The sequence below is a fragment of the Gorilla gorilla genome, chromosome 14 (assembly GCF_029281585.2).
Source record: "Gorilla gorilla gorilla isolate KB3781 chromosome 14, NHGRI_mGorGor1-v2.1_pri, whole genome shotgun sequence".
Classification (NCBI taxonomy): Eukaryota; Metazoa; Chordata; class Mammalia; order Primates; family Hominidae; genus Gorilla; species Gorilla gorilla.
This window is the reverse complement of record NC_073238.2, coordinates 74,554,559-74,567,322: the sequence shown is the minus strand read 5'-3', so window position 1 is coordinate 74,567,322 and position 12,764 is coordinate 74,554,559. Positions and strand designations below refer to the sequence as shown.

The 12,764-nt window shown below is 32.8% G+C and overlaps 1 protein-coding gene across 7 annotated transcripts in view; it reads left to right on the top strand.

Annotated features, from left to right (window-relative positions):
• The window catches only part of DIAPH3 (diaphanous related formin 3), a 490,541-nt gene that overhangs the window by 239,339 nt on the left and 238,438 nt on the right, over positions 1 to 12,764 (top strand). For all 7 annotated transcript variants that reach the window (XM_055360754.2, XM_055360755.2, XM_055360758.2 and 4 more), the window contains 2 exons: positions 4,711 to 4,805; positions 9,130 to 9,231. In XM_055360754.2, coding sequence (XP_055216729.2) covers positions 4,711 to 4,805; positions 9,130 to 9,231 — 197 coding nt within the window. The remainder of the gene's footprint in view (positions 1 to 4,710; positions 4,806 to 9,129; positions 9,232 to 12,764) is intronic.

The window sequence follows — 12,764 nt, the reverse complement described above, 5'->3', positions numbered from 1 at the left end:
GTTTAGTTTTCATGCGTTTGAAAAGTTTTTGAATTTTCTTCTGTACTGATTTCTAGTTTTATTCCATTGTGGTCAGAAAATATACTTGATATGATTCTAGTCTCCTTAAATTTGTTAAGGCTTGTTCTGTGGCATAACATATGATCTGTCCTGGAGAATCTTCCATGTGCAGTTGAGAGAAGGATGTTTATTCTGATTTTGTTATATGAAATGTTCTGTAAATATCTGTTAGGTCCTTTTGGCCTAGAGTTCATTTTCTAGTTCATGTTTGTTGATTTTCTGTCTAGATGACTGTTTTATTGCTGAAAATGAGGCATTGAAGTCTCCTAATATTATTGTATTGCAATGTATGTCTCCCTGTAGATCTATTTGCTTTGTATATTTAGATGCTTTGGTGTTGGGTACAAATTATATATATATATATATACACACACACACACACATGCATATACACATATATATGTTTACAAGTGTTACATCCTTTTGCTGAATTGATCACTTTATTATGTAATATCCTTCTTTGTCTCCTTTTACAGTTTTTGGTTTAAAGTATATTTTATCTGATGTAAATATAGCTACTCCTGTTCTTTTTCAGTTTTCATGTGCATGGCATATCTTTTTCTATCTTTACACTTGGTTTATATGTGTCTTTACGGGTGAAGTTAGTCTTCAATAGTCAGCATATAGTTGTAGTTTTGTTTTGTTTTCATTCAGCCACTCTGTCTTTAAATTTGAGAATTCAGTCCATTTAGATGCTAGATAATTATTGATAGTGAAGGACTTATAACTACCGTTTTGTTGATTGTTTTCTAGGTGTTTTGTAGATCCTTTTTACTTTCTTCCTCTATTACAGTTTTCCTTTCTGGATAAGTGATTATTCTCTAATAGTATGTTTTGATTTTTTTGCTTTTAATTTGTAGTACATTTAGTATAGATTTTTGCTTTGTGGTTATGAGGCTAACTAAAGGATTTTTTACAGTTAAAACAATTTATTTGAAACTGATAAACTTGATCACATAAAAAATAAAACTACATATTAATTTTACTCTTTCCTTGAATTTTGAATTTTTGATGTCACAACTCAAATCTTTCCATATTGAATATTCCTTAACAATTTATTGTAGTTACTATTAATTTTAATAGTTTTGTCCTCTATTCTCCCTTTTAAAGATACAAGTGATTTACATACCATTACATTATTAGAATATTCAGAATTTGACTATGTACTTACTTTTACTGGTGAGTTATACTTTCAGATATTTTTATGTTTCTCATTATCATCCTTTTCTTTCAACTGGCAGAATTTCATTTAGCAATTTTTATAAGACAGGGCTGTTGATTGTGAACTTCCTTAGCTTCTGTTTGTCTGGGAAACTCTATCTCTCCTTGATTTCTGAAAAATAAATTTTGATGGTAAAGTATTCTTAGAAGTTGTTTTTCTTCAGCACTTTGAATATGTCATCATATTTTCTCCTGGCGTGTAAGGTTTCTGTTGAGAAGTCTGCTGTTAGGTATACTGGAACTCTCTTGTATGCTATTTTATTATTTTCTCTTGTTGCTTTCTGGATCCCCTCTTTGTCTTTGATCTTTGACAGTTTGATTATAATGTCATGGTGTAGTATTGGATTCAATCACACTAGACACCTTTTACCTTCCCGTATCTGGATATTTATATCTTTTTGCAGGTTTGGAAAGTTTTCTGCTATTACTTTTTAAAATAAGTTTTCTACAATGTTATCTACTCTCTCAAACCTCAATGACACGTTTTTGCTCTTTAATGCTGTCCCATAAATTTCACGTTTTCTTCATTCCTTTTCATTCATTTTTCTTATTCTCTTACAGTATATTTTTAAATAAACTGTCTTTAAGTTTACAGATTTTTTTCTTCTGCTTGATCACTTCTACAGTTGATGCTGTCTACTGAATTTCTCATTTTGTACCTTGTATATTTTAGTATTTCTGTTTAATTTTTAAAAACTATTTTCTTTGTTAAAAAATACTGATTTTTTTTTGTATTTTCTTGAAGTTCACTGAACTTTCTTAAACCACAGCTTTGAATTCCTTGCCAGATAGTTCATACATGTCCATCTCTAGTGTACATCACTGGCAGCTGATTTTGTCCCTTTGGTGATGTCATGTTTCCCTGATTGTCTTTTTGCATTGTGGTCAAGTGTTGCTGTCTGCGTGTTGAAGAAGTAGATATTTATTCCATTCTTCTCAGTGTGACTTTATTTTAGGTCATCTTTCAACAGTAAGTCTGTCTAGGGTTTTTGAGTAGACCATCTGGTATGGGTTGCTGTTGTTGGTGCAGTGTTAGGGAGTGCCCTAAGCCTAGAAGTGCTTTGGGTGGTGCAGCCCAGGCTGGAAATTTTTGGCTCCCACAGCTGGCCCAGCATCAGGCTTACTTTCGTGGTTCTTAATGTTGTTGCAGTCCTGGGTGGTTCCTGAAGCCCATGGCTTCTGTTGCCTGTTTGCCACTGAGTATTTTCTGTAAACCAAGGTCGCTGCAGTCATCTGTCAGTGATATAGGCCAGAACTCGAGTCTTTTCTCAAAGGACCGTTAGATTCCTGTCTGGTACCAGTGTCAGTCTAGATGCTTAGATTGCAGATACCTGTCAGGAATCAGAGTCCCTGAGCGTTTTATACTGGTAGATTTGTTGTTAGTGACAAAGGGAAATTTCTATGTTCACTTCTCTCTCTTTTTTTCAAGTGGACAGTATCTCTCTCTCTCTTTTTTTTTTTTTTTCCTGTGCTGCCTGACGTTGGCGGATGGATTGATACGGGTGATGTAAAACATTCTTTACATAATCAATGTATCTTTTTTAGTATTAGTCTATAGCAGGTACTGTGATTTTTCACTTGTTTTCTCTCTTTTGAAGGTATTTTCTTTCACATGTGGCTAGTTCAAATTCATGTTTCTGTGAGGGTGGAGAATTACTGGAGAGCCCTACTTCACCATCTTCAGTGATTATATTTTTTGCATGTTCTATTGTCTACTACGGAGTTATCTTTTGTAATTTTATAAATCTCTACTTACTTTTTTTTTTTTTTTTTTTTTTTTGAGACAGAGTCTTACTCTGTCGCCCAGGCTGGAGTGCAGTGGTGCAATCTTGGCTCACTGCAACCTCTGCCTCTTAGTTTCAAGCAATACTCCTGCCTCAGCCTCCCGAGTAGCTGGGACTACAGGCACATGCCACCATACCTGGCTAATTTTTTGTATTTTTAGTAGAGGTGGAGTTTCCCCATGTTAGCTAAGATGGTCTCGATCTGCTGACCTCGTGATCCGCCTGCCTCTGCCTCCCAAAGTGCTGGGATTACAGGCGTGAGCCACCGCGCCTGGCCAAATCTCTATTTACTCTTATACCATTTACATATTTCATCTTGTTCTTGGGATATTAAGGATTATAGACATCTGTGAGTTTTATTGTAATGATTTCATATTTAAGACTTCTTGGGTTCAGAACTGTGTGTGTTGGTGATATGAATACAGATGATGCCCTTGTTAATCTGTAGGTGATACATGATATTCTCACAAATCAGGAATACAACCTCAATACAGAAAAGAAGCAGATCCTGTTTCCTGAGTTTTATAAAAAATAGTCATCCTTTGATATCAGAGGGATTGGTTCCAGGACCCCTGATGAATACCAAAATCCACAGATGCTCAAGTTCCTTATATTCTGCTTTTATATCCATGGTTTCTGTATCTTTAGATTCAACCTACTGTGGATTGAATTTGATCCACAGTTGGTCAGATTTGTGAATGTGGAACCCACAGATATGAGGTGCTGAACATAGTTTCTTTATCTAGAAATACACATACCAGATGACATAGAAATTCATTAAATAAAAAGAAAAATAATAGGCTATTGATTTGCAGGTGCTGAGTATGGTTAAGAAGTGACATCTTGAATGTAAAAACATAATAGTACAATAAGGGGTGAACTAGCAAAAGCATTGTATCTGTTGCTGTGAAAATATCCTTCTACTTCAGTAACTTTTGAGAAAATCATTATAATAATTGATATAAGAGCCATCAAGAAAGATGTAAATAATGTTTAGAATTCTCAGTAATAGCATATTATACTATCCAGTACATTTGGATAATTTTCAGTGAGAATTTGTTTTCTAAAACTGGATATTTTAAGCTTTGGTTACATGTGAAGGTTTCTCTAGCATACTGTTTACAATGTTTCTGAATAGTGAAGTGCTACTATTACTTGTAAAAGTGTTAATGTACTGCTTAGCAGTTTTCTTAAAATACTTTTTCCTGAACTCTTTCCTAAGGCTAGAAGAGATACAAGCAAATAATACATATGCTTAGACAAATATTACATGCACATACTGTGGTTTTCTCATTATTTTCATTACAATGTGATGTTTTTATAGTGTACCTTATTTCATTTTTTGTTATCACATGAAAATTGACATCATTCCTATGGTAGATAAATAACTGAGCATTTAATAATCAACCTTGGATCCAGTGCAATAACACAGGACTGTTGTTTAAACACTAGTTCTAAAACTAGAGAAGAGTATAAAATGTAGTAATGAAAGTTTCCCCCATAATATGTTTCCCCCAAACATAATATTAAATGTTTGAATTCTCTTGTTTTATGAATTTATTTTTGATTTTATAAATAGAACTACATCTGAAATACTTTTTTAAACCTTATTCGTTATAAACCTTTCTCTCTTTCTCCTTCTTAGCAATCTTCCTGAGCTCTTTTCGGGTGCCATATGAGGAAATCAGAATGATGATATTGGAAGTAGATGAAACACGGTTGGCAGAGTCTATGATTCAGGTAAACAAACAGGCACAGCTTAAATTTCAATATTTCATTGCAAGCTTCTCATTAAATAGAAATCTGTAAGTGAAGCAAAATTCTTCACCCAAATCATTCAACTGGAAAATCATTGCTGCATAATTAGTTTTAGCATAACTTCTGCATTGCCAGGAGAGAAAGCTGTATCTTTTCTTAACTGCACATGAAATAGAATGCTATCAAATGATTACATTTTAAGTATTTTAAGTTATTGTTTCTGAAAAGCAAATTGTTTAATTTTACATTTTTGTTTTTGTTATACTTTATTAATGTGTTACTTAAAATTTGTTTCTATAGCCCTTTTAGAATGTGTTTTTCTTTGGCTTATGAAGATATTATTATATGGTTTAGAAGATTGAGGGAGTTTTCATTTACAGTTACCTTTACTAACAATTCTTCTTAGAGTCATTTGGGCTCCTATGAGTATTAGAGATTGTTTACATAGTATTCTGAATTTATTCAGAAAGCTAGAAGATTTTTGTTAATGGCTTTTATTCATAGTATTTTCAAATGAATACTAGCATCATGTCGAAGTTATTGCTGAGTTCCACATAAGAAATCAATAATGTATATCTTGATAAAATTTAAAGTTGGAGAATCAAAACATAAATTATATAGTGAGAGATTATCTTCAGCTTACCATCTTTTGTTCTGATAGCGGATATATTTAGGAAAATGATTACTTAGCAATAAAAAGAAACCAAATATTTATTAGTGCCAACAAGCAATTAAAATTATTCTGAATATTTTAACTAATCAATAAATGATATCTTTGGAAGTTGTTCTAAGTTTTGCCTTTCCTATCTTGTCTTCTAAATGTAGTGGTCATATAATTTCACTAGTGATTTGTGCTGTGAGTCGCTGAGACTCATAAACTACCTGATTCAGCTACTCTTTAAGCATTTTTTTCTCTTTCAGTTTGTTTTTTACTGGATTTTCATCTTTGTTCATGTTGATTATGTGTGTGCCTTCTTGCTAGGAATAGATGCCAACTTCCTTAAATAAAATTTTTCTACTTAATACTTGTTTGTATTTCTTATAATGAATTAGTTAAATATTTACAGAGTAGCTTTTAGCTTGATTACATGAATGTTTTAAATGAACATGTGGTTTTGTTATATAATAGAAAAGAGATGATTTGCTTTTTAAAATTCATGTCCAAAGTACATTCAGCTCCATATATTTTGTAACGTATTAGTTTTTTATTTGTACTATACCCATTCACCAAAAACTTATTTGCTTAAAATAATACAAATTTATTATCTTACATTCCTGTAAAACATAAGTCTGATATTGGTCTTACTATGCTAACATCAAAGTATTGGCAGAATGACCTGTGTTTCTTTTCATAGGCTCTAGGCAAGAATCTGTCTGTATTTCCAGCTTCTCATGGTTGCTCATACTCTATGGCTTGTAGAACCATTCCTTCATCTTCCAAGCCAGCAATCTTGCATTCCTCAATTCCTTTGTCTCATAGTCACATCTCCCTCCAACTCTATTGTTTTTTTCTTCCACTTATAAGAACTTTTTGATTACATTGGGTACATCCAAATAATTCAGGATAACCACTCTAAGGTCAGCTGATAGCAACTTTAATTCCATCTATAACCTAAATTCCCTTTGCCATGTAACTTAATATTTTCATAGGTTTTGGGGATTAGTCATGTACATCTTTAGGAATAGATGTCATTATTGTGCCTATCATACTTTCTAAATATAAAACCAGCCTTGGGTATTTCTAAAATGTAAAAATTTATTTTGAACGTATATAAGGTTTTAATATATTCATTAAAAAGTAAGAATTTCTTGCTATTTGAACTCTTAATTTTAAAAGTATATTCCTCATTTTAATGCAAAGAATTCCTATTTTGACCAGGGCATGGAAACAGAGCTTTATGTTGTAATAATCATGATTTTGATTCTCTGTGTTCACTGTGATGGTTATATTTTGACATATTTAGTTACTTATTCATATATATGTACAGGTCAGCAGTATGTCATTGTTTTGCCATTTTTCATGCCACTTTTCCACATCATTTTTTACCCATTTACCTTTGTTTGTCACATCAGTCATTTATTAATTCATTTTTCATATACTTTATTTTATGCAACATGTCCAGGGCATTGTATTAGGCTCAATAATTTTTATGTTTTATTACTTTTGTTTTTTTTTTTGAGACAGAGTGAGACTCTGTCAACCAGGCTGGAGTGCAATGGTGCGATCTCGGCTTACTGCAACCTCTGCCTCCTGGGTTCAAGCTATTCTTCTGCCTCAGCCTCCTGAGTAGCTGGGATTTCAGGTGCCCGCCACCACTCCCAGCTAATTTTTGTATTTTTAGTAGAAATGGGGTTTCACCATGTTGGCCAGGCTGGTCTTGAACTCTTGACCTCAAGTGATTTGCCCGCCTCGGCCTCTCAAAGTGCTGGATTACAGGCGTGAGCCACCATGCCCGGCTGTATATTAGGCTCAATAAGAATTAGACTTGACCTTCTTGGAATTTATAATTTGACAAGGGAAATGACATTTACATACATAATTGTAAAGCAAGGTAAGCAAAGTTTTAAGATTGGTTTAGACCTATAGAATATGTTGAGGGAGTATGCTTTGTGAGTGTATGTGTGGAGGCAAGGGTATATAAATGTTGAATAGGTATAGATGTAGAATAGAGCAGAGGAGTTGCATGAAAAATGTAGTGAAGGGCAATTGTTTTGGCAGTAATAATACTGTGGGCTATGAGGGAAGCTGGGCATGCGTGCCTGTCTGTGCAGAATTTAGCTGAACAGGAGCTTAAGATTTGCGAAGGGTGTGGGGAATTTGTAAAGGGAGAGACAAAGGGAGGTTGGAACTACGCACTTAAAAATCACAATAGTATTTTTATGTTAGAATGTAAAATTAATGGAGTGAAAAAATTAAAAAATTCAGATGAAAGATGAAAATCTGATTATATATGAGATATTCAGGGGGATTTGACTGTCATCTAAAAGGATGCTAAAGAAATTCAGAGGCCTGAAGTAATAAAATCTAACAATCGAGCTGTCAACTAGAATGGGTAAAAATATAAATAATCATGTCTTTTGGTCTCAAGCAATTCCACTAAGAGAAATTTCTATTTATGTGGGGAAATCATATACTTTTATTTTTATTCAATTTGATAGTATTAATAGTGAATACTTTGTCCAGGGATGATCTTAAAATGCCACTTTTTTTTTGTTTTGTTTTTGGCCAGTTAACCAAGTTTTTGTCCAAAGGTACACAGTGAGTCAATAACTTATTCTTTGATCTAATTGATTTTGATGTATAACATTCTCTAACAGTATTTTTAACTAATAACACCTTTGGGGAATTTCCCCCCATAAATATATATAGCATGATCTAGGCTTAATTATAGTTTGTATTCAACTTTGGGCTTGTACAGAATTTACTCATGCTGTAATTTGGAATTGTGAGCACCAACCACTCTTTTTTATCTTAATTTTAATATCAATGCACTAACTTCTTGTAACACTATTATAGTTGATTGTATTTTGATATAGAGGATCGATATAGACTTTGTCCAAGGGATTGTTTAATCATTTAAGTTGTATTAGGAAGACATAGTCGTGTGTATTCCTTTAATCTTTATTCAAGTAGTTCTGTTGTTTAAGTGTGTGGCTTACTTAAGTTTCTAGAGGACCTCTACATGCCTTTTATCTACAAGGTATATCAATCATCATGTGTCTTCAACACCTTTTAAAATTTTCTTTCACATCAGAAAAGTTACTTTGTTTTAGAGATATCTTCAGTTTTTATTATTAAAACTGTAATCCTATTGGTAAATCTTGCAAGCACTGCCATTAAAATTCCCTTGATTTCTATTGTGTCCCTTCCCATGCCTTTTTGTAGCAATATGATGATTTCTTTTATCCCCCTGAGTGAAGTGTTAAAATATGTTTGGCTTTGCCTGAAATTTCTGACATTTAATTCCCTAAAGCTGAAATGTAATGGATCACATTCATCCAGGTGAGAAAGCTGTTCCTTTGGTATAGGTTGAGTTCTCTTTCTCAATTATATAGCTAATCAAATAAACATTCAGTTTCAGTAGTGCTTGATTTGAATATATAATAACTCTGGGATAGAGAAATGGAAAATTGACTGTTTTCAAGATGCAGGGAATTTTGCTTAAGGCTTATTAGGAGGGAGGTTACCTAGAAATAAAACTGAAGATTAACTTCACTGGTTTTCTTTCAGTAGTTTTTAAATTATATTTTTAAAATTCAAGAAGTACATTTAGTGAAGATCTTTCTTTCTGGTTTTAATTTTTAGAACTTAATAAAGCATCTTCCTGATCAAGAGCAATTAAATTCATTGTCTCAGTTCAAGAGTGAATATAGCAACTTATGTGAACCTGAGCAGTTTGCGGTTGTGGTAAGTACCGAGTCTCAGAGAGGATTTTTATACTGTGCCAAACAAGAGAACCTGTCAACTGTTTTTATATCGCTAAATGTAAAAAAGCATGTGAGTAATCACATACATTTAATATCCATCTTACTTTTTTTTAACTTAAGGATATTCATGTGAAATTATCTTGATTTAAAATATATATTGAAACTCTGGCATTAAGTGAAGTCCAAGGGGCTTTTGAAAATTGTATGTATAATTTTTTTGCTCTCTATTTAATGTTAAAATGTAAAGTAAAAACTGTACTTCTTAAGAATAGAGAGGTATATTTGTGATTTATTCTAGAGCTGTGTATTCCAACATATTGCAAGAGTAGCTTTGGTTTCTTGTTCTGATCACTTACTTGAATTCATCTCATAGTTTAGACTGAAATTATAAATATAGTATCTTTCTTGGCAATGAGGATGAAAAATGAATTCATTTTAGAAAATCTTTGATAATCATCTTGCTCCAGCCTTTTATTTTATAGAAGCTGGGGTCTAAAGAGGTGAAAAGAATTTCCAATGCCATATATTAAATGTATTACAACTTAAAATTTTAAGATGTTTATCGAGGTTTCTTTTCTGTGCTCTTTTCTCCTACCATTAAATTATTATTTTTAGGTCGGTTACACTTTGTCATTATAACAATACTATAGTGTTGTTTCTCTAATAAGATTGTTTATTTTTTCCCTTTCATCTTCAGTTATATTAATAATCTCCAGGGCCAGGATGGAATTTGTTTGACAGAATTTTAAAAATTCAGGTTGATTTACTTAATAGCTGTGCCTGCACCTCATATTTTGGTATGTTGTAGACATTTGCTTTTACATTCCTTCCTATCTCTTCATAAACGCATTCTACTCCTTGCTACCACCAAAGTTAAAAAAAAAAAAAAAAACTCCAAATAGAACACAAAAGGAAAAAGCATGATTTTCCTTGTTCACAGTCTTATAATTCTTATTCTAAAACTTTTTTTTTTTTTTTTTAAATACTTGAGACAGAATCTTGCTCTGTCGCCCAGGCTGGAGTGCAAGTGGTGCAATCTCGACTCACCAAAACCTGCGCCTCCCAGGTTCAAGCGATTCCCCTGCCTCAGCCTCCTGAGTAGCTGGGATTATAGGCGGCCAACACTACACTCAGCTATTTTTTTGTATTTTTAATAGAGATGGGGTTTCACCATGTTGGCCAGGCTGGTCTCGAACTCCTGACCTCAGGTGATCCGCCTGCCTCCGCCTCCCAAAGTTCTGGGATTACAGGTGTGAGCCACCCAACCCGGCCTTTTCTAAAACTTTTAAATTCATTGTCTTTAAGAAAACAAAAAAAGTTTTTACTTTTTAATTCAATTCTTCAGGGTATTCTCTTCCCCGCCTGTCCCTTTTCTGTCTCCTTTCTTTTTTCTTTATTTCCCTGCTTGCTTGCTTTTCTATTATCTGGTTAGTTTGTCTATCTGATACTCTATTTGCCATGTCTTCCATAAGAGAATAGGTGAATAAGGGAGAATTTGCATTACATTTTTAACCACGGACTATTTAGAGTGTTTTTTTTTAACCTATGTTTTGACACTTGAATTAAAATAATATACAAAATTACAATTTTGAAATATTTTCCATGTACATTAAATCTGATACCATGCAAGGTTATATGAAAATGTCTAACAAGTAGCTTTTTATGTTACCTATCATTATAGTGAAGATTTAAAACTATTTCTGTGTTCTAGTGATTCAAGAAGACTGCTCAAATTTGCAGATATTTTCAATTTACTTAAAATAGCCAAGTTATGCCTTGTTAAAAATTAAGAATTCACATCAAAGAGCTTTGATTTACAAAAAGTGTACTTTTAGGGATCAGCAGTTAAAACAACTGGATTCCCAGATACCAATGCTAGAGGTAATAGTTTTGATTTTAAGATGGTGATGGACCACTTCCCTTTCAGGACATGTCAACTCAAACTTAATCTGGAATGTACACATTCCATGCTGGGTCATACCTGAGTGCCAGTGGAATATAATTTGGAAGGAATAATGTTGTTGAAAAACATCCTCTATAGACAATATGAACAATGCCTTAGTCATCTATTGATTATGACAATATACTCTTGAACAAATTGTTTTCAGTTCTGGTTTCTGTGGTACTAATATTTTAAAAGGTAATTGTATTGGTGGAAAAATCAGAATGAAAGTTGAGGAACAAAATGAAATATTTTTATTTTATTTTTTGTCAAATAGTAATGTTCTTAGATTTTACCTTTTTCCATTTCTATTTTTCACCATTTCCAATCTGGCTGCTACTGCTTCTCAACTTCTGCTCTCCAAAGAGAAGTGGGAAACCTGCTTAAAGCTCCAAACAATCCTTGATAATTAACCAAAAAAAAAAAAAATACTGGACAAAGAGTGTTAGATATTCTGGAATATCTGAAATTTTCTGTACTCCTTTCTAGATTAAAAACTTTTGCTAACTTACTAAAGAATGATGTGTTTTCAGTTAATCAGCATTATCAATAATACAGTAATTTGATGATTTTAAGAAATTGGTTATAATTGCCAAGTGTATTTCTGTAAGACTTCCATAATAATGTTTCTTTTTTAAAGTAATAAACTTTTTGACGTGTTTGTATCAAAAATGGGCAATTAACTTGAAGTGAATTAAACTCCAGATTTCTACAAGACATCCTTGCCTTAAAAACATGTTTACTTCTTGATTTAGCCTAGATTTAAAGTACATTAGAAATGTACTAATCATCTTTACCTGAAAAATCATCACACAGTTAGATATAAGAAAAAGTCAAGAGTTTGGGGTAGCGTTAGTGCTTTCCCAGCTCCAAATAGGACCAAAGCTTGACTTTTCATTTGTTTTTCACTGTAGAAAAATTAGCTCTTAACTCTTTCATCTTTAGGTTCCGTATACTGATGTTATGATTTCTAGCATTTTCATTTGAACAAAAATTAGTTAAAATTCTACAGTTTTTACTTGCCACTGTTTGTTTTCTTTTATCCAGTTATGTGAATTCATTAATTTGATTCATATTAATTACAATTTTTTCCGAAAGGTTGTGTTTTATTTAAACTGATACCCTAACTTGAGACAGTAGATTAAATTCAGTCAAGTTGCTTGCATTATATAATCAACTTTAATTCTCCATAAGAATTAGTTAAAAAACATAAGATGTAGCTCCACCAGGACATTGATGTTTATGTTATTTTCCTCTTTGATAGAAAGGCAGGGTGTAAAAGTAACACATCTAAAATATTAGTAACCAATGTCAATTAAGGTCAATTAGCGTATATCAGAAATAGTTTGTATACTGGAAATGTCTTACTCTTTTTTTTTTTTTTTTTTTTTTTTTGAGACGGAGTCTGGCTCTGTCACCAGGCTGGAGTACAGTGGCACGATCTCGGCTCACTGCAACCGCCTCCTGGGTTCAAGCGATTCCCCTGCCTCAGCTACCTTAGTAGCTGGAACTACAGGTGCACAACACCAAGCCCAGCCAATTTGTTGTATTTTTAGTAGACATGGGGTTTC